The following is a 21959-nucleotide window of genomic DNA, read 5'->3' on the forward strand; positions in this document are numbered from 1 at the left end:
CCCCATCCAAATTAGGTAGCATCATGTGACTGGGGCTGATTCGTGGAAATGGCAATGTCAAAATCTGTGTAGAAAACTGTGTAAGAATATATCGCTGCCCACAAAAAAAAAAAAAAAAAAAAAGCGAATTCAGAAAACCATCTTCTTTAATGGAAAGTCCTGATAATAATAATAATGAAAGTCCTGATTTTTCATATAAATAATCTTGCACTTTCCTTTTCATGTTACACATATTTGTTTGTGCATAGAGCCTTTTCCAAGCACAAGACATTGGTAAAAATACACTTTTATTTATGTCAGCAGTCACTCCTTTAATTAAACAGTTAAGCAGGAATGTGGACTTGCTTAAAACATTAATATTTGTTACATGTCAGTGATGATTACATCTGGTCTCTAATTTATTCATTCTGACATGTAAAATGTGGGAGCAAATGAATAGCAAAATATTTATTTTTCTTGCTTCAGCCAGAATGTAATACTGCAGCAGAAAAGCATGTTACAATGCACTGATGATCTCAAGGTAGTAATCAACTTGTTGGTTGCTGGAATAAAAGAAACCTTTTTGACTACATCAGAAGGATACACAAAAAAAAAAAAATTTAAAAGGCACACAAAACAAATGGACATGAAATTATTTTCTTTGAGGTATATTTACATTGTTAGTACTGAAATTTGGATTTTACATAATATTTAATGAATCATTCCATTGCCTATATATTTTGATTTGTCTTATTAAGACCATTCCAAAACAATATTTTAACTGTACACTGTAAAAGTATCTGTAAATTTCATTGTGTAAAACTATAACAGTAAATGACTGTAAACTGTAAAAAGGTTGAATACAGTTTCTGTAACTGAGAAATACCGTAAATACTTTTATCAACCAAAACACACAACAAAACACATCTCTTTACTGTTAAAAAATATATTATTTCAAAGTTAAATGCACTTACACTGTGCTTAAAATGAAAATATTCCGTAACATTTATATAACAGACACCACTGAAATTTGGCTTATATTTTATTTGTAAAAAATACATTTGGTTACTGTTAAATACATTATGAGCGGTAAAAGGACTGGGAGGAGCTGAGACTCATGGGGGAGCTCCCAGCATGCCTTGCAGCTCCATATTTTCTGTGATTTTCAGAAATTCTTTTTTGTCTTTCTTTGGGGCATTTTGATATTGGTTGCATTTGGGGGCTATTATTTAGTGTATTTGTGTTTCTGTGCAAGTTTAGTGTTGATGGTTGACGAGATGTGTGTCGTTCAGGAAAGTTCACCATCAGCCTGTGCTTGAGTGCTGTAGTGTGGCACCAAGATATCACATGGATATTCCTTTCGGCAATGCCTCATTCGCAGTAAGGCTATATCTTAGTCTACATTCACACTATTTACATGTTAATTTTATGGCAAAACAATGTTTCTTTGGGTTGTTTGTGCAAATACTATGGGTTTTTACAGAGTATGTCTGTTTTGTTAACAGAAAATTACTTTTTGAATTATGATTGCTGAAAATAATACTATAATGTTGTATACATTTCGACTGCATATTTTTTTTACGGTGAAATTCTGGCAACCACAGCTGCTGATTTTTCCTTTTGTTGTTTTTGTTTTTTTACAATGTACTGATTCAAGGTTACTGAAGTGGCAGTTGTTTGGGTCATGTCTTCAAGCACAACCTTTCAGAAATTTTTATTTCTTGTTTGTGTCTCTCTTCAGCCCCATTTACGGTCATGAATGTAGGACCATGTGTTTGACCAGTAGTCTGAGCAATGTCTGTGTACTGCTCTAAACACTCTAAATGTGGCACTAAACAAGCTCTAGCATGCCAAATGAAAGTATTCTAATGGAATTTTTGTTCCTCATGACATTCTACTGGCATCAACAACGGCTCAAAGCCACAGGACTACTTTCTGTACTCTAAATCACCCGAAGGTGCCACTGCCTTGTCAGTGCTGACGTAACTGAAGTAGAAAAACATCCATAAACATCTTCCACTTGTATATCCTATTCAAACATCCCAGGGCTTCCAGTGTGAACAATTAGTGGAAGCTGTAGAGTCAAAAGCAATTTGTGAAAGGGAGAAATCAAGGAGGCGTTTGGGATGCAGGGTACTAGGGGGTGTGTATAAATAACAGTAGTGCACTATTGTGTATCACAATATGTCATTGTTCGAGGCTGGCCCAGCAGCATTACTGAGATGACAGAACACACTTGTGTGGTAATATGGCCCCTCTCTCTGCCATACATTTGTCACTCTGTCCCTCAGATTGGACTGAAACCACTCTGTTTGAGTTGAACTCACACTTACACTATTAAAGGAGAGAGATTTCTGCCAGTTTAAGGAATAAGGTATAAGGCAATGGTTTGGGTATAACGATACACTCAAACCACAGTCCAGTTTGATACACAATACTGTTTTAATGCTAAGAATTATCATGATATTTGTTTTTTTTATTATACATTTTGATTAGTTTCCCTTGGTTTATAAAAAACTAACAACATTTTAACTGTTTCATTGGAACAAGCACCCCCTCAACTTTTTTAAAGTGCAAATACAGACACACATATTGAGGAAAAAGTAACTGCACCATCAAGCATTTTACTCTGAAGCAATATCAAAATAGGCAGGAAGATGCAGGTTGGAGTTACTGGTGTTTGTAGGATATCTCAATCCCAACCCAAAAGCAAGTCACTCTGAACATCCCATACAATTATCCAGCCTAATTTAGTGTTATGTAAACAGTGCAATGCTGTCAATGGAAATGGCGCAGTACACGATTGTTTAGTTTTTCATTGTTTAGTGTCATCACACTGTGCTTTAGTTGATGAAGGCTAACTTCAATGACATACACTCTTAAATTATTATCACTGGATTTTGCCTTTTGTATTATAATTATTTAGTTGATGCAAATGCACAAACAATAAATGAATACATATATTACACCAGCATAAACCAACAACTGTCACAAGCTATTAAACAGCTTTACTTCGAAACAAGGGTGTCTCAGAAAAATTCAAAGGAACTAAACTCCAAACAAGAGTGTACTGAATCTATTAAATACCTTATCTCAATCTTTCACATTAAATCTGTCAAATCCTATGGTTTATTTGTGTAACAAGTGTCAAATTGCGAAACTCTTTACACAATTTCTGAACTGTGCTAGAAGCTTGTTAAAAAACACTGTTCTTATATTTGATAATAGTTTAGCTGTTAGTTAAGATGTTTTAAACAGGGGTATATAACAAATACAGAAAATCATAATATATCAAGAAATGTTTACAATGCACCATATGCCATGACATTTGTTTATGCCATTAAGCAAAAAAGAATATGTAGTGCAACATTGAAACACATTATAACAATATGTTACTGTATATTATTGTAATGTATATCAATACAATAATTATTATTCAATAAATCACGTCCTCTGCTGCACTAGTTCCAAATCAACAGGTCTTAACTTTCTACTAGTGCTTAGATTATCCTTGGAAACCTCCAGACAATAACTTCCAACTGTGAAGTACTAGTGAGACTAGTGTACTAGTTTCTTTTTTCTCACACACACACAAACACAAACACACAGTTAAGAAAACAGATCATGTTGTGTCATGTCCAAAACACATAGCATTTAAGGTCATGTGAAGACGAAAGCGACAAATTATTTTAATCAAAGTCCTTCTCGTCCTGTCACTGCAAGCTACATGTCCATTCAGTTCTTCATCTTTGTGCCCTTATCATCTGGGACATACTGCAGTGGCCATTATGAGTGGGTCATATCTCATATAGATCTTAAAACATTCCTCATGCCTTAGCTCCCATTCAGAACTGTGGGAGAAATATCCAGGCAATGTTTTGCACCACAAGACCTAGGTCAATAGTGCTCGAGTTTTTTAATCTGATGTTTCACACAGTCATTACCAAAACAAACAAGAGCCCACTTTCAATATAGAAAAGTTTATTAACTTACTGACAGGAATTTAATAATGAATGTCTCCTCATGATAACATAATGTTAACTGCAACTATTCAAGGCTCTTGACCATATGTGGCAAACTGCTGAATGTCCAATTTTGAAGAAAAAAAAAGTAAATAAAATAAAAGTATGTAAAGAATTAGCCCAGATAATGGAAAACACAATTTTGTTTCTAATAAAGATGACACTATATTATATAATGATATTAGCGCTATAGCCATTACATTTGTTGTATATGTAAAGTGTACTCCTAAAAACACATTTCAAGTTGTTGTTTTTGGGTTTTTTTGTCTCTAAAACCATTTTATTCAGGGTTTAATACATTAATTAATGTTGGCATATACAATAAGTTAAACAGAACTCAAATTCTTTACCCCAAGTAACTTATATTACACTGGTCACTGTGCAACAGACTGTTACATCACTTATATGAACTAAATTACGAATAAATAATGTATTAGGGATGGGGCTGTAACACAGTTAATGATACAATCAAATAAATCAATTATATGAACTGAAAAAGTAATAATTATACAAAGTACTAGTGCTGAAACTGTGAGACAGTTACAGAAAACTCACACTGAGATAAAATAAACTTTCCGTTCACACTTTTCTATCAAAACAGCTCCAAACAAAAACAACGAACAGGTTATTAGAGAGCGGCGATAATACTGTTCCTTACCTTATTGTGTTGTCCAGTTACATTTCTTGTTTTAGAGCTCTGTAGTGATGCTTCCCGTTTAACAGAAACGAGTTAACGGTGTAAAATACCGAGTTAAAGCGGTGAAGTGATGAGAAAAATCCGCACAGATAGAAATGGGAGTTTACAGCGGACAGAGAGAGCTGCTCCACTCTCTAGAGTCATTGAGCTCTTAAAGGGAAGGGCGGGTAAGTATCTGCCGACAGTTTTACTGCTCTCAGTAATGTAGCCTTAAAGTCCTCCTCGGATGTTAATTACTGTTTATTACGAGATTTTTGTTCAGACGAAGTATTCGGAAACAAAATGGACGCGCTTAATGGGCGAGATTTATTTACTTGTATTTTTTTTGTTTACTAGAATTTTTTTGTTTGCAGAGAAAAGACATTATGGCCAACATTATTTATTTCCATTCAATTCTTTTTGAACCTGCCCAACAAAGAAAAACATAGACTATGATTGCATTAAAAACTAAAATCATCTAAATCTAGGATATTTTATCTAAAGGGAAGTCAGGGTGAATGTATTTCTAAATTAAAGAATTAAAATACTATCAAAAATCATTACACAAACTATATTAAAACACAAGTTTGTTCTTAAAAACATTAATTGTATAACATATTAACTATGTTCTTCATAAAAATTATGAAATTACATGTTAGAATATACTAAAATATTTATTTTTTATTGTATTTTTCATATACAGCTTAAAATTTTCTTACTTAATAAGTGTAAGAAACACTTTCCTGTTTTAGCTTTGGCCTGTAGACAACACGTTTGAGGCTATGTAACATTGGCCTAGGCAATGATAATGATTATCATTGTGATGAATTAAATCATATTAAAATAAAGACTTCTGAAAATAACATAGGTATTCTAAGTACTTACAAAAAGTAGTCCTGTTTAATTGGATTGAGTGCAGTGGAGTGTGTGAAACACTGAAGAAAATTAGCATTGAACATTTTTAAAGTCCTTTTAATGTAAGACAAACTACTTTTAAAATGTATTTGCAAAATGACTTGTACATGCAAATTCAGGACCATTCATTTCATGTTTTCTTGAACAATATCCAAATATATAAGTAAATTCCTTTCTATACACTATGAAGTAGGGTTTATTTAAGATCACAGTTGTGGTAAAGAATATTATGAATGCTGCAGAAGCAGTGGGAGTGTGGTGTGTAAAATCAAGAGGGGCCTAACTTGTGCAGTTTCCTTCCCCACAGAACAATCTGACTGATGTAGGCAGGAACTGCTTCAAATGGGAAGCAGGAAGTGTCTGAGACAATAGAGATTTTGAGGAGTGGCCGCCAGCTGTAGCATTTTTTGATGAAAAAGGCTGTGGGCAGGCATAAGCCTCCCTTTATGCCCAATGGAGCAAAAAGGAAAAGTAAATTCCAACAAGGCCCATTTCAAAGTAGTTGTTAAAATAGAATTATTCACATTAGCTACATTCAGTTTAAATAAAAACTTTGCATGCAAATTAAAAAGGCACATTCGTTTTCCTTTCACCAAGAGGCCTAAAAATGTGCAGGCCTGATGAGAAACAGTACAATCATTTTTAAAAAGGATCACTACACTCTCAGAAAAACTGTCATTGTGGTGGTACCCTCAAAGGAACATATTCCGTATATTTAGTTGGGGACCATAATTACCGTCTTCTATAATAATTGTAGATGTTTAAATTGTGTTGATTTCATGCAACCCATTTCATAACCAGGATCTTTTTTGATTTATTTTACACAGTTCTACAATAAAAAAATTACACAATTTGCTTCTGGACAACAGAATGTATTGCAGTTTTGCAAAACAAATCTGGACTTTAAAAGGACTGTTGTACCTCTATTCTGTTTGTACCTTTAGTGACAATAATTTACCTCCACCGTACCTTTTTTTCTGAGAGTGTATGGTAATGCTGCATGCAAAGACCAGTCTCATGCAAAAGAAATGCTTTTAACAAACTGTCCAATCTTGTTTGACTGAATGCAGCAGAAAGTGGCTTTCCTTGAATTGAGATATTTACAGAAACAGCCATGCTCTCTTTTCATATTACACTGGCAAATAATTAATACATTCATGCACAAAATCATTCCGAAAATACAAGATAAAAATGTTTATTGTTAATGTGATGGGAGAAAACAGCACAACATGATCCAGGCTCAAAGTTGAAAGAACACATACTGTAAATTAGAAAACAGTAAAAAGCACTGCTGTTTGGAACACCTGAGATCTTGTTGGTAATGAGTCTGATGTAAATATAATGTGAACAGAGTGGAAATCCCTGCAGCCAGCCACAGAGTTCTGTATAACTCTCACTTCTCCCTGGTAGAGGACCCTGGAATAGAGACTGGTCACTCCGATAAGGTTAAAATTTGACAGCTATCAAGTAACATAATTCCACAAAAGATGGAAATCACTTGTATAAGCTATGAAATGCACTAGAAAAGTGTGCTGAATCACATCAGCTTAATTTATCACTTTTCTGTCTAAATATGACCAAATTTAAACCATTTTCCTTATGCTGTAAATATATTTAAATCATCAATGATATATCTGGTATCTAAAACTTACACTTTCAGTTTTGCTTTGCAGCTACAAGCCTAAGGTGACTAACAAAAATTGGATGCTTGCAATCATCCAAGAAACACATGGCTACTTGATTTAAGGTAAGGAGAAAACTCTAAATTTTGCAAAACAATCACTTCAATTGAAAGACTTTTCAATTGTTATTCAAACATATAACTTTAACCTGAACAATGTGTATTTCAATATTACTGCTAACTCAGTGTTGAAACTCATGTCAGAGCTCCAACATTCTGCTTTATCTGGTCTGTTTCCAATCTGATTAGAATCATTCTTTTAAAATTAATTGTCTGAACAAAACATGGTACTGTCTTTAGGATGCTGTCATAATTTAACAATTCCATGTGTGGTTTAAATTATGTTAAACTTTCATGGTGAATAAACCAAAGAAATACCCTAAAATCATGCTATATTAATGCATCCAAAAATCCAAATAACATTTTATCCAAGATAACATTTTTCGAGATACAAAGTATGAGGTTTTGTTTAAACAGTGATATGGAAACTTTGAAACGTTACATTATTATGGTCATTAGCAATGCAAAGTGCATCTGAAAATTAATAACTGAGTCATATTCAACAGAAGTACCAGTGTTTATCGTTCCACACTCGCATTCACACATACACACCCAGACACGCTCTGGTAAATGCACAAAGTCTGCGGGTTTAGGTCTCTTCGTCATCACTATGTTGATGGGACTTCTCTTCACTCAGGCCACTCTCATCAATGTTTTCCAGTGAGTCAGCTCTCTGCACAGTGAGGTCAGCCACGTTGATACAGGGGAGTGTGTTCTGTTCCGGAAACATCCACGGCTTCAGGTTTGGGTTATGTTTCCGCTTCCACTCTGGGTATTTAAGACAAGCCTTGTAGATTTTTCTCATGGCCTATGTAGTATAGCAAACCCAAGTTAGTCAAAGATATAGGGGTGGTTTCCCAACCTGGGATTAAGCTAATCCTGGGTTATATCCTCCTTTCAAAGGAAAAATCACAATTCAATATGTGTAGTCTAGAATACGTTTTAATCCCTGTTTAGGATACTACCCCATAGAGATCTAATCCAGGATAAGAAACCATTATTGATCAAATATATTCATTAACAAGACAAAGTGTTATCTCATAAATAACATCAGTGTGTTATCCAATTTTTTGTTTTTTTCTTGTGAGGGCACACACAGAATTATGGAAGCCTGTTTTTACCACTTCAAAAAAATATATAGCCATTTAGTCCATTATAATATATACAGAGTGAGTCCAAAAAAAAGTCGCAGGACACCCTTTTATCTGAATACCCCAGCAAGATATGTGTGAGGGGGCCCACCTTTTAATCTATGTCCGGAAAGCTGACATATTGGATCAAGGACAAGTTTTTCCAATTGAAAGGTGGTCATGTAGCATCTCTAAGAAATAAAAGAGTGTCCTGCGACTTTTGACTCACGCTGTATATAAGCTTTCTATTTATCATGATCTCATAATAACAAATTAGCATCTTATAATAACGAAATGCAGAAATAAGGAATTATAAACCCTTCCTAAGAAGTGTATGCTTTCTGAATATATATCTATAAATAGTAAAAAGAGCAGGTCAAAGGGTTCAACCATCTAATAGTTGTTGCATGGTGTGACCACCAGGTGGAAGCAGAGGGCTAGAGACATAAAAAGTAAAGTAAATAACACTCCTGAATATCTGCAATGCAAATAAGACCTTGGGCTGGAAAATACAACACGATTTAACATCATGATACTTCACAACAATCAATATGCACCATTTTAGTTTGGTAACACTAACCAAACCTTTACTTTCATAAGCCTTTCACATCAACTGACACAACCCTACATATACATTATTATAAACCTTGTAATGAGACTTGCATGTGTGTGTGTGTATATATATATATATATATATATATACCTTGTTGGAATAAGCCTACATCAGTGTATTTTAAGTTGTAATACAAGGCATATACAGGGGTTGCACAGCCTTCAGAACAATTCTCTTCAGTAGAAGGTTACTCAGTTTTTTCTGGTGTTTTAAAACCTTTAAAAATATTTTTAAAAAATAATGAATATCATTTATTAAAACTACTGTACACAAAACCAGACCAGTCCTTTTTTAATGAAACACGAGACCTATCGTTCTTACAGAAGAAAATATTGTCCATAATGGTGAGGTGCATATTGTGCTTTTCATAGCAACAGAGTACCTATTTTTTGTCTCCATTTTGAGCTATAATTTTTGTATGCATTATTACATAAATATGCTTTATCAAAATCCAAACTAATTTTACCTTTGGTGCCACAAACTGGGAGACCCTATTCACAACCCATTTGGGTAAAGAACCTGCAAGCAGAAACAACAAGATTATTTCACAGAAATAACAGCTTCTTAAGAAAGCAGATTTTAAACTAGACTGTGGATTATATCTGTAAGGCAGACATTTTGGAATGTTCTCTGGAATATTCCTTGATTGCATTTATGCTGAGAAAATAACTGAGGACAGTGACTAATATTGGATAATAAATTATAGATTAGACAATGACTTCTCTGATTCATCTCAAAGATACTGGATGGAGCTCCACTACTTTGAACGTACAGCGCATTAACTAACATATGCGAAAGTACTTAAGCAGGAGGCTTCAGCATGAAAATATAAAAATCAAGTTCAAAACATCTAAGTGGTAAAGTCTGGTTTCACCAGATCTACTGACAAAACCGCTCCTCTGAGTATTATATAAGCTTTAGTTTCGTCTCCATTATGCTGGAAAAGGCTAGAGCCTACATTGCAAGTGTGTTTAAGCTGAACTTTGAGGACTGTCCCACTGGCTACACACAGTTATTGAGACACAGCAGCAGAAGACATTAATTATCAACTAGACAGCTCAGGACAGCAGAGAATAGATGACATAAGCAGGCTCATAATATGTGTTTTAAGCTCGAGTTTATCACTAGGAATCTGTACACTCACTGTACAAGGCACAAGAGAGCTGAAGGCAAAAAAGGAACTTATGGAAATCAGGTTATATAGGAAAATCACTGGAAATATAAACAACCTATACATCCATAGGGCAAGTGTTTTTAAAATAATAATTATATGTACATAATCAGTATATGTAACATATTTGTAATGTAAATGGGGCAATATTTCCACATGGCCGGAGTTTCTAAGTCTTGTGTAAATATCCCATTGTGCTCTCCCTCAATTTAACTGAACAATTATGCACTTTTCCACTCAACTAAGGTGTGGCTTGACATCACTGAAATGCTTCTGCAATGTCAACATATTACCCCCATAAACTACATTGGCAAGTATGTGGTATGGGTCATTACCAGGCATCTATATTAGCACATACAAAAACTGAAAACAGACACTAACTTCTCTAAGATAATATTTGAACTGCAGCCTGTTTGGTCAGGTTCTGAAGAGGAGGAAGACATCAGATCTAGATGAAATTTCTAAGCTATTGTCCCAACTAAATAGCCGAACATGCACTCTGAAATGTTTTATAGACACTCCTATAAAATAAATTACATACAAGTGAGTCCTCAAGTACTAATCAAACTGGCAAGGAAAGTTAATATAAAGTCTATTTATATAGCATATTTCATACAATCTGGTCATTTATAGTGCTTTACAATATTAAACAAAGGAAGAATAAAAGAGAAAATAAGATACATGTATGAAAGTGTGAAATAGCAGACAGAAACAATAATATTCTGGTCCTTAACTATTCATTCAGTCATTGTGTCTTAAACCCACAGCCCCAGGACTTTGGAGCTGTGTGACTGCGACACTAGCTACTGCGCCACCGTGCCACCCCTGATCTATTCAGCGATTTATAAACTAGTAAACTAATAATTACCCTAATAAACTAATACTAAAACGTTCCGTTCTTTTGGTCCTGGTTTAAAATTTGGCAGCAGCTGTCTGAAGGAGCTAGGGCTGTTTTTGTTTTTGCTTTTCTTTTTTAGGAAACGAATTATGAGACAATTACAGTAGTTAAAACTGCTGGAGATAAAAACACAGAAAGATATTAGAAATTAGTTTTGGAGATTACTTTGATTTGGTTGGTAATGCTAATTTATGAGTCTGTTTCCTCCCACGGTCCAACAACACACGTTGGTAGGTGGACTGGCTACTCAAAAGTGTTCATAGGTGTGAGTGAGTGAGTGAATGTGCGAGTGTTTCGCCCTGTGAAGGACTGGTGTCCCCTCCAGAGTGTGTTCCTACCTTGTGGCCAGTAATTCTGGGCAGGCTCTGAACCCACCACGACCATGAACTGGATAATTACTTACAGACAATGATTATAAGATTAAGACTAAGATGAATAACTCAGTGTAATGCAAAAAAAACGTACCTTTTGGATCTACTTGTGTTAGGTAGTAAAGAGTGCTGCAGTTTGCTCCATTGGATTGGATCAGGTAGCCAGTGAGTAACGACACAGCTCTGACATAATCTTTCTTTGGGGGGTATTGCTGAAAAGAATAAAGAGCAAATTGTTTTCCTCTAAATAAGAGCCTATTCTGAAAAAAAAGCCTGGATATGTCTTAAGAATAATAATGAAACACATCTGTAAAAATCCAATTATTGCTGGGCAAATACAGTAAAATGATTACAACAGCAGACATGCTGCATGCACATCTGTTTACTAAGAAAATCTTAGTTCTGACAAAAACCACAGAAAATATGTTCCCAGGACACTAGACATGTAATTATTCATTACAACATATGGATCAAATCGCCTGGCCACTTACTCAATATCTCACAGACTTTTCCCACTGACCCAAGCTTCTACAGTTTCAGCTTGCTTTAGGCCTAGACAGCTGGCCTACATGCCAACTTACACAATACAGAGTACTGTATTTCTGGCTCAGTGTAAGCATCTCATAAAACTAGAACATCTGCACTGCTCCCAGCACAGACTGAGCACAGACATACCGGGTGTTTGACAGAGTAGTTGATTATCAAGTAGTCATTGCCGAGAGGAAGCCATGAGCGCATGGTGACAAAGTCTCTGTTCTTCAGTGGGCTTGGGCATTTCCCTTTCAAACAACAAAGAACATGAATTAGTTACACTAAGAGAACAGATTAAAGTAAGGTTTGATGTAGCTGCAGACTTAAAACCTACATAAATTTGATAGAGATCTGCACTACTAATCTAGGGTGACCAGAGCTGAGATGGTGAAAAAGAGGACACGTCTCTGGGGGCGGGTGGACGACTACTGACGTGCAGACTGACCAATTAAATGTTTACAGAGAAGGTTATCGACCAATAACAGTAGCTCTACAGTCAGACCATCCAATCCGAAGAGTTTAGGCTATTTCACCACGCCCCCTTCTCACTCAAGCGAACCAATCGGAGTAGGGGAGGGCGGGACTAGTTTGTGAATACTTCTCCAAATTCTATGTAAACTCTAGAAAAAAAAAAATCCCGGACGTTTGTGAAATTCCGCCCGGACATTATTTTAAGTCTAAAAAAAGAGGACATGTCCGGGTAAAAGAGGACGTCTGCTCACGCTAACTAATCACATAATAAGCTTTATTTTCATTCTGATTATAGATAATGTGTGGGTGTTAAATGCTTCTATAAGCTACCTAACAGGAAGTTATTACCTGAAATATTTCCTAATGGCTAGTCATTGTTCAGTTTTTAGATAAAATTTTGGCCAAAGACCTACTATAAATGCAGGATATAGGAAAAGCAGATGAGGAAAAATAAGGTTAAAAATAAGGTAAATGTTGTACAAAATAATTGAAGTTAGTCTACAATAACCTTGTTTACATCTCAATGACTGAATATTCAAATATCTTGGTAAATCAATGGAATTCATTTGAGGATTTGGTGCGTAAGCTCATATGAAGACCCTTGCAGTGTGAGGGGTTAATTAAGGGGTATTTTAAATTCTGACATAATACTTTATTCAAGCTGTAACGCAAACCTAGGAGATCTGGATGTTCTACAGCTCATGCCAAGATCAAGCTATGTATAAGAGTCACAGAGAGCACTTTGTGTATAAGGGCAACACTAGTAATAAACAGTCTATTGATTGTACTTGTGATAAATGAATTGCACAACCATTCACTGAATTCTTTCCCTTCTCTCTAAGCCATGGTAAATTGATTAGCTGTTTATTTGGAAGCAACTTAAGAGATAAATTGGAATTGTAACAAAGGAAAAAAAAACAGAAAAACTGACTCACAGGAGTAATATCCAACATCTGCATTGACTGTCAGTCTCCCAATATCAAAAGTGTCAATCATATTGGTGTCCCATTTCTTCCGGTAGCTTGTGTCGTGCAAGACATCATACATCGTTTCAGCATGAACATCCTTGCACACGATTCTCATCTAAAGGAGAAATAGGAATATGTATTTAAATATACTTAATATTTTCAGAGCTTATTCAGTTTTTGAGTAGGTTGCTTATCTGCTTATGACTACTTTCAACTTTTACAATCTAGGTACCCCAAAGGACAAGACTAAGCACATGTTAATGCATAGCAGGGTTGAAAGTTCTCATGGTAATCCTGTGCCAAGTGAAACCTGTGTTTTTTCCACTCTTAACTTACCCACCCTTATCCCTTAACACTCCCTCTCTAGGTCTGTCGGTCACAGAATACTTGAGAACCTCAAGTGCAATGTGATCAGATATTGTATGGGCCTGGAAGGCAAGCAACCATGTAACCCAATCGACTCTACCCCTAACACTATGTAAATAATTCACTCAAAACCCCCTCTCCAACCCCAGGGTGAACAGGCCTTCCCCATTTCCACTGGCCTCAGAACAAGCTCTGTTCGGCCTCTATGAATGGAATGTCGTCAAAGCCTGCAAAAGATCAATTATTCATGGCAAGGAGCGCATCAGCACCCCAGAAAGTTGCATTAATTATTAACAATGGTCTGTCATCTTTTTTTTGTTTGTTTGTTTTCCTTTTTTTGGCTGTGCTATTCAAAAAAAATTCGCACTCATCCACAGCCCCAACGAAAGGCCTCTCATCCATAACTGCTCTCACAGCGGTGACCTTTGGGCATCAGCAGGGAGGTCAGCAGTCAGGTATGTCAAAAAAAAAACAGTTTTACTCTGGCAAGTCAGCATGAGAGGCTCAGGTTTCCCCATCTGAGCATCTGAGCCTGTCGTTACCATGCTTTTCCACTCTTAATTTTTCAGCGCGTCTCATGGGTATGGCCTGGCTCTGTGAGATGAGCCTTTCATTTCTGATAGTGTGGCACAACCAGCTGCTGCGGTCAGGCTTGACCTGCTTCCATGTATACACTGAACTTTGCTGCACCGCCATTAATGGACCATATGCACATTCATGTTTGTTTCTCTAGGTTTTTCAAGAAGGAAACTGTTCTGGAACACTGCTATGGGAAAAGCCAGTTTCAAATACATGCATAACAACAAAACCTTCAAAAACACCACTGATTTTTGCCTCTGATACCACAATAAAAGCAGGCTCAGTATATGGTCTCAGTCATGCAAAGCAGGGCTATTTTGTGCTTTCAAAAGTTAGCTAAAGTGTTGAATTCTAACTGTTGCCCTCACATACACAACTACTTTTTAACCTTTTAGCTTCAAACAGTGAGTCCTGCTACTTTTGTACTCGGCAATCGTCATTCAATTGTTTAAGACACCATGTAAAAATAATTACATTCATAATCCAAAATAATCCTTTTGTCATCAATTATCCACTCTACCATATCTGGTATCACTTTGTATCTGAGGCAAAGCACTTAATTGGTTCCGTTCCTACCTACAAAATTGTTCTTATCGGGTTTCCTGTACTGCGTCCAGCTCATCTTCTCAGCTGGCTTACCACAATGATCAGAACTGGGCCCTCTACAATTTTTCCAACATTTCTTGGATCATGGTCTCATAACACTGACACATAACACTTCTTCTTGTTTCCTCCACAGCCACAAATCACTTTTGAAACAATACATCAAAATAGAAGAAGATTCTACATATTCTGAATAGGAGCTGGCCTGAAAAAAGTTACAGTGCTTAGCAGTAGTTAACCATGGCTAGGATCCAAAGCATAGACTATGTCAAATCCTGCGTCTGATCTGGAGATCAGACCGTGTTAATTCTTTTAAAGAAAATCAGTAAAAATATTGAGGGGAATTTCCACTTTTAGAAGTTTAGACAGATGATAAATTAACAAGTCATTTCCATGTCATATTTAGTGGGGCATATGTAGTGCACTGCATTAAGTGTGTGGTGTGTGCACGGGGCTGTAAAGTGCACAGCAAGCTAGATTGGTTTTAGAAGCAGTGAACTGCAGGGGGAGGGACTTTGGGACTCTGCGCTAGATATATGTTTCTACCCCTTCTCACAGTAGTGTGATAATGACTACTCATACTGTCGCAGAGCCCACATCTTTTTTTCCATGAGCTTCTGCATAATTCAATCCAGCATATTTTAATTATTTATTAAATGACTTAGAAGAGCCAAGTGTTAATATGAAGCAGTGTTACACCATCTTTCATTTCATTCAGCTTTTACTGGTTGGTTACTAAGACAGGTGTTAAGCCTATTGGATTCTATAAAAATATTCATTCAAAATCAAATGTTGTCCAGGTGTATACAATATAAAGCACAGTTTATACCACTGTTTCCATAAGGAAGGGGAGAGAGAGAAAAGCAAAGGACATTTTATATTGATTATACATATAAGGTGATACAATAAGAGCATTTTAATCAGGACTGAATTACTAAATCATAGTTAATGTGATCAGAAACACAATAAAAATCATAAAAAGTTGTTATCTTACTTTGTCTTTTCCAGCAGGATTATAACAGGGAAATTATATTCACTAGATATAACAGGTACTATTTTTATTCAGTGTGTTATAATTGCTTGTTTATGGGTTATTAAGTTGTTTTTATCACTTTTAAACCATTCTTGGACCCTCTACAAGGAAGACCTGCTGTAAAGTTTGACTCATATGACAAACTATGGAAACTAATTCCACAATTGATCCCTACGTTGACTCTTAATAGTAATAAAAGAGGTTAGATAGAGTTGGTAAGAAGAAAACCTGTAAAATCTACTTTGTCCACTCTCATTTTTTACACTCTGTATCTGGGCTACGCTGGGAGTCCTGTAGGCTATTCACCGCAGTGCAGCTAAGCTAACCTCAACAGAACTGCTTCACTTGCCTTTAGTTTCTGCACTGTGTTCGTGTCCTCGTCTCGACACCAAACCGTCACCCCTCCTTTGTTGTAGCGGGCTATCCATCCGTCATGGTTTTCGCATTGCTCCTTGAATGAGGCGAAGTCGGTGTCGTCCGGGATTTGGACCGGCATTCTGCCTCAGAGGCGTAAGAAAAAAAAAACGGTGGCACAACGGAAAACGTTTTTCTCATAAACCCGTCGGCTCAGGCGTCTTCTTGAAAGCAGGCAGCCTGCTGCTATCCCCCGTGTTTCTAAATGAAATAAAAGAGTATCACATATGGCCCGTTTTCTGGGCTGTTTCACTGTTCTCTTTATCGCCCGCTCTCTCAGGTGAAGGCTACCCCGGAGCAGGTGTGCTTTAGCATCCGCCTCGGCGCCTCCGTGCTTTTAAAGGGACGGCGTCACGTTACGAGCGCTGTGTTTCAGGTAGGACAGTCTACTCGAGCTTATGTAGTCAGACTGACTGATGATCTCAGGATCAAGTGTCATGTTTGTTCATTCAATAGCTTAATTTGTTTGTCTTGGGTGGGGTGGAACTCTTCAGCTCAGTTCACCGTGGTGGTACCTCTGTTCCTGCTCCATCAGGTTTACATCCTCCCACATTAAAAACCTGCTTGAGCTGAAGTACTTCATTACTGAACTCACAGTTTCAATAGCCATACTCGATGCTTAGGGGCTGCATTTCTATTTTATTTAATTAATTACTATATTTATTTATTTATTTATTTGCAAATTGGCAGCTGATCAGTATATCACTTCTGTTGCTGATTAGTATCAACTGTAGTGGTTACCAAATAGCTCTTACCTGGAGCTCACTGGTTTTTACATAGAAAATGGATGAGAATGTTCACTGCTTTGTATACAGATGATGCATAATTTATACAGAATATAAGCATAAACAATAGTTTATTATCTCTTTCCAACAGCTGTAGTAGTTAGAGTAGTTTAGAGCTAGCAATAATAATGTCATGGCTCGATGCTTAATGTTCCCCTTACAGTGAAACATCGCTACTTCCCCATCAACCAAACTTTTCATTGTTTTGTTTTGTTATGCTTCCCCCAGGAAGGGGAGATGGTGACATGAAACCTGTTATGTAACTTGACTGGCTTCTTGAATGTTGGCTGCTTGTGACTGGCTAAAAGGGATTGCAGTCCTCTACAGCAACTGGTACTACACCTACTAGAGGATACTCCTGTATGGGAGTAACTGAAAGCCAGCTGGAAATTTTATTCAGGAATGTAACACAGGAAATGATGGCCTATTCAATTTCATTCATTATCTGTAACTGCTTATCCAATTCAGGGTCGCGGTGGGTCCAGAGCCTACCTGGAATCATTGGCCGCAAGGCGGCAATACACCCTGGAGGGGGCGCCAGTCCTTCACAGGGCAACGCACACACAAACACTCACACCTACGGACACTTTTGAGTCGCCAATCCACCTACCAACGTGTGGACTGTGGGAGGAAACCAGAGCACCTGGAGGAAACCCACACGGACACAGGGAGAACACATCAAACTTCTCACAGAGAGTCACCCGGAGCGGGAATTGAACCCACAACCTCCAGGTCCCTGGAGCTGTGTGACTGCGACACTACCTGCTGCACCACCGTGCAATAAGATAATACTAATCTTAATTAGTAGAAGTATATCAGAATATTTGTAGGGATTTGCCCACAGGGGTTTACTGTTATGAAATGCAGAATTTCTTATAAGAATAAATTAAACAAATAAGATTGCTATTTCATGCCAGGTGGCATTGGGTCTATGTTACAATTTTGAACTGGATTCTTCTCTTCGTTTCATTGAGAAATGTCATTGTACTCAAATGTAAGTGTCATTCAGTCATAGAGAAAGAGGAAAATCAATATCCATTAACTCTTCCTTGACAGGAGTAGTTTAAATAAACCTCAAAGTAGGTGCTATATGACAAGTCTGCACAAATGCTTTCATCATTATAAAAGATGTATGGTTTATAGATTTAACAGATACTGGCACACATTATCTCACCAGCTGCAAAACTCATATCAGTAGGATAAAATTTTATGTGACTATTTAATAACGGTAAATGATTTAACCAGGCCGCATATTTGATTGTGTTCAGTTTAATCCGAACAATGTACTGCTCGTTTCAGTTCTGTCTAAAATGTTGTTAACACCTGCTGGCAGCGTTTATTTTGAAATCTAGGGTTAGGGGAATCCTAGGGAGGTTGTACTTGTTTTTCTGCTTTTTTAAAATGTATGATTATGAAAGCAAGAAAAGCTTTATTTCCTTATAAGACCTCAATTACTACCAATGTTTGGTTCCATATTTCCTAGTTTAACATCTGTTCTACAAGTGGATAATACCTCATTTAAAAGGTGTATTATCATGTTTCATGATACGCGACCTCTAGCGGCTATAGCTTAAAAACTACAATAACACTGAAGCAATTTTTGCCCACTTTTTGCCGCCAGCTCCCAATCCCTTCCAAGAACAGAACGCATGGCCCTTGGATCTGCTCTGGGCAGCCGCATTCATTTAGAGTTTTCTAGCATCATGAGGTAAGAGTTTATTAGCAATGAGCTAAGGCTATTTATTATATTATGATATGATATATATGCCGATAATCAGCAAATAATACATAGTTTCATCCCCACTACACGTATTCTCTACATGTTGTTAAATTGCTTCCAGTTGTTCAGTCTTGTGTTACTATGTTATGTGGTATTTTTAATCATGTTATTTATATTTTACAGGGTTTTGTCTAGTTAGACAATTCAGGAAATTGACATGTTCATCGTTAAGAGAATTCCTATAGCATTCGAGACTGTATGAAATATGTAGCCATCATTATATATATGTAAACATGATAGGTCATCTTTTTCAAGTGTGCTGTAGTAACCTATTTAGAGAGTTTTTCCTGTGAAAAGAACTGCTTTGGTGGACATTGGAGAGCGTGAAAGACACTTATGAATGCTGAGTAAGCGCTTATTCAGAGATTTAAGAAGATAGAATTACACAGCACTATCAGTCTTGCTCAAATTTTGACTCCTGTGATGGGCCCCATGCTAGCACCTTTGTTTTATTTTAGCAAGGCTGGGGTGGAGTGAGAGTATATTCAACCGAATTTTGATTTTAATAAAGAAAATCCTATCTTGTTTGACATCTGATGTACTTGCTACACTAAAACTATTCCGTTTTAATTTATTAATTCATATTCTTTATCCAATTCAACTTGATCAGGGCCACGATGAGTCTGTAGCATAGTCACAGTCAGTGGGCACAAGGCAGGAACACACGCGGGACAAGGCACCAGTCGGTCAAAGAGCATCATACACTTACACAGTCACTTATACAGTCACCCAGCCAATCCACCACTAAGATGTGTTTTTGGATTGTGGGAGGAATCTGGAGGACCCAGATGGACATTTGGAAAAAAAACATGACTTTTTTTTTTTAAGTAGGTGTTTTTGGAATAGTTAAGTAACATCACATAACATATTAAAAGCTACTGACTGATTACCATTTTTAATGGTTTCACCTGTTTGACTGAATAATAACCCACAGTAATAAGAACACTTCACAAAATAAATGCAATCCTTGAGAGCCATATTTTGAAACCTATTATTCACTATTCTGGGAATATTGCATTATCCTAAGCACCCAGCTGTGTGAAATTCTTCAACCTGGACAAACACAATAATTACATTTGTCTCCATGCCTTGAGGCAACAGCATGTTGGTGATCCAACCCCTTCAGAAATTACAGAGGAATCTGGGTGATCTTGGCAATTATTTGGCTAAATATGAATATTTATGGTACAGTAAATGTCATACCATGTACTAATGTTAGTCTGGTCACAATATGTCATTGGGAAATATTTTCCTGTGAGCTCCAAATTTCAGTTTGGAATCGTATGTGTATTTGTATCATGTCTCTAACTACTGATATTTTTCAAAACTCCCCATAAATTACAGAAGGTCTTTCAACCTGGCATGTCTTAATGTGAACTCGGTATCCTCTACCATGTGATGGGAACATGAGAGTGCACAGGAATTCAGACTGTTACCTTCCTACCTTCTGTGATGTAGTCCAGTTACACAAGCAGTTCCTGTGGGGAGTTTTAATGTTAAATTTCAAATCTTTTACTGTTTTTGTAGAAAGGTTGTAAGACTTGAAAGAATCCTCTTGTCTGTCTGGATACATTTTGATAGGACGGCTGAAAAAAGCAAAGCAACTTCTGTGGAAGGCTAAATAAATAAGCTTTAAAGTCCAGTGCTTTTTCATTATTAGGTTTTATCACCTCAGGGTGTCTACACTAGTAATCTGACCCTATGTCAGTCACAAAGTACCCCTTTTGCAGTTTCTCAAGCTCATTTTGCTCATCACATGCCATAGCCTTCAGCTCAATGGATTCACAGAGCAGCAATTTGAAAATCACTGCCAAGTGACAGGTACTATCCACACTTCATCATTGGCAATCTCCAGGGTGCTTTTTTTTTTTTTACTTTAATTAATGAGCTCTTCTTAGCAGCTTCATGTCATGGCAATGACAGTGTGTTATAGTATGGCAGGAATTTGTCTTTTACTCACCCAGAGAAGTGTCACTGGCTGCATTACTGCTCATAATGGATTGAATTAAAAGGCATACTTCTCATCTGCCAAATGCAAGTACTCAGATAAACACAGACAATAAGTAGGGTGATCCATTCCAAGAAAAATGTTAGAAAAATAACAAGAAGGCCTTAAAGAGGACTTCATCGCATTGACCTACGTCTGGTCTGAAATCTAATGTCAACTCCTTCAGCTTCTGTGGAAGATTCATGAACTCAACAGGAAGGATGCTCTCATTTTGTTTATTTGAGGAATTCCGTTAGACTTATGGGATGACCACACGAATGTATTTTCATACACAAAGCCACCTGTTTCTTTGCAGTTTCTAGACCTAGCTACCTCATGTCTGGTTAGTGAACTTTGAGCAGACTTGCTTACAGCTTCTGTTGTAGTCTGTCAGTTCAAACGCCTTAATGTTTATATAATCTATTGTGAATGATCCACAGTGGTAGCTTAAATTGTTCTCTGGAACCAGTTAATGTAAACATGTGTGCAGGAAGCAAAGCCAGACTGTAGGAAGACCTATGCTGCCCTTAAGGAGATTGGAAAAACACACTTGATTGTTTCCCCTTAAGGATACCCATTCCTCAGTCCTCCGACCCTGTGTCTTGATATGGAACAGCAAACTGTGGCACTTGATGCTACAGCTCATTCATAAAAGCATGGGCTAATTCTATGTCCTAAGTGTGATGAGGTAAATGGAAAGATCCTGGAAATTTTTAATATATCAATGATATATTTTACGTGAAAAAAAAAAATAGGTGATGTTGTTGGGTGCATCAGTGGAAAGGTCCTGTGCCATTAAAATGTTTAAAAGTGAAAAATGTGAAACTATAAGAAATATCTGATTATAAATATCTACAGCTATTATATTCATTTCTGTTTATAAAAGACTTAGAACAGTATCAAAATTCAAACGAAGAACGTTCATA

The 21959-nt window shown here is 36.7% G+C and overlaps 2 protein-coding genes across 2 annotated transcripts in view; both read right to left on the bottom strand.

Moving 5' to 3' along the window:
* The window catches only part of arap3 (ArfGAP with RhoGAP domain, ankyrin repeat and PH domain 3), a 29354-nt gene extending 24537 nt beyond the window's left edge, over positions 1-4817 (bottom strand). Inside the window, 1 exon segment of the mRNA XM_066649083.1 lies at positions 4660-4817. The gene's annotated coding sequence lies outside the window, so the exon portion shown is untranslated.
* Positions 4818-6763: 1946 nt separating this feature from the next.
* On the bottom strand, positions 6764-16808 carry stard15 (StAR-related lipid transfer (START) domain containing 15). The gene is made up of 6 exons (XM_066649119.1): positions 16417-16808; positions 13454-13601; positions 12192-12295; positions 11611-11728; positions 9543-9595; positions 6764-8141 (listed from the first exon to the last, which is right to left on the bottom strand). The coding sequence occupies exons 1-6, from the start codon at positions 16561-16563 to the stop codon at positions 7923-7925; spliced, it is 789 nt and encodes a 262-aa protein (XP_066505216.1). The 5' UTR covers positions 16564-16808; the 3' UTR covers positions 6764-7922.
* Positions 16809-21959: the final 5151 nt, after the last annotated feature.

This window comes from Hoplias malabaricus, chromosome 17, assembly GCF_029633855.1.
Source record: "Hoplias malabaricus isolate fHopMal1 chromosome 17, fHopMal1.hap1, whole genome shotgun sequence".
Lineage (NCBI taxonomy): Eukaryota > Metazoa > Chordata > Actinopteri > Characiformes > Erythrinidae > Hoplias > Hoplias malabaricus.

Bases quoted from the DNA above. Each gene is read 5' to 3' on its own strand.
- stard15 (XM_066649119.1), bottom strand. From the start codon at position 16,563: ATGCCGGTCCAAATCCCGGACGACACCGACTTCGCCTCATTCAAGGAG. The intron at 12,296-13,453 runs GTGAGTCAGTTT...GTTGTTTGAAAG, and splicing joins AGATGTTGGATATTACTCCT to GGAAATGCCCAAGCCCACTG. The intron at 9,596-11,610 runs GTACGTTTTTTT...TTCTGCTTGCAG, and splicing joins AACACAAGTAGATCCAAAAG to GTTCTTTACCCAAATGGGTT.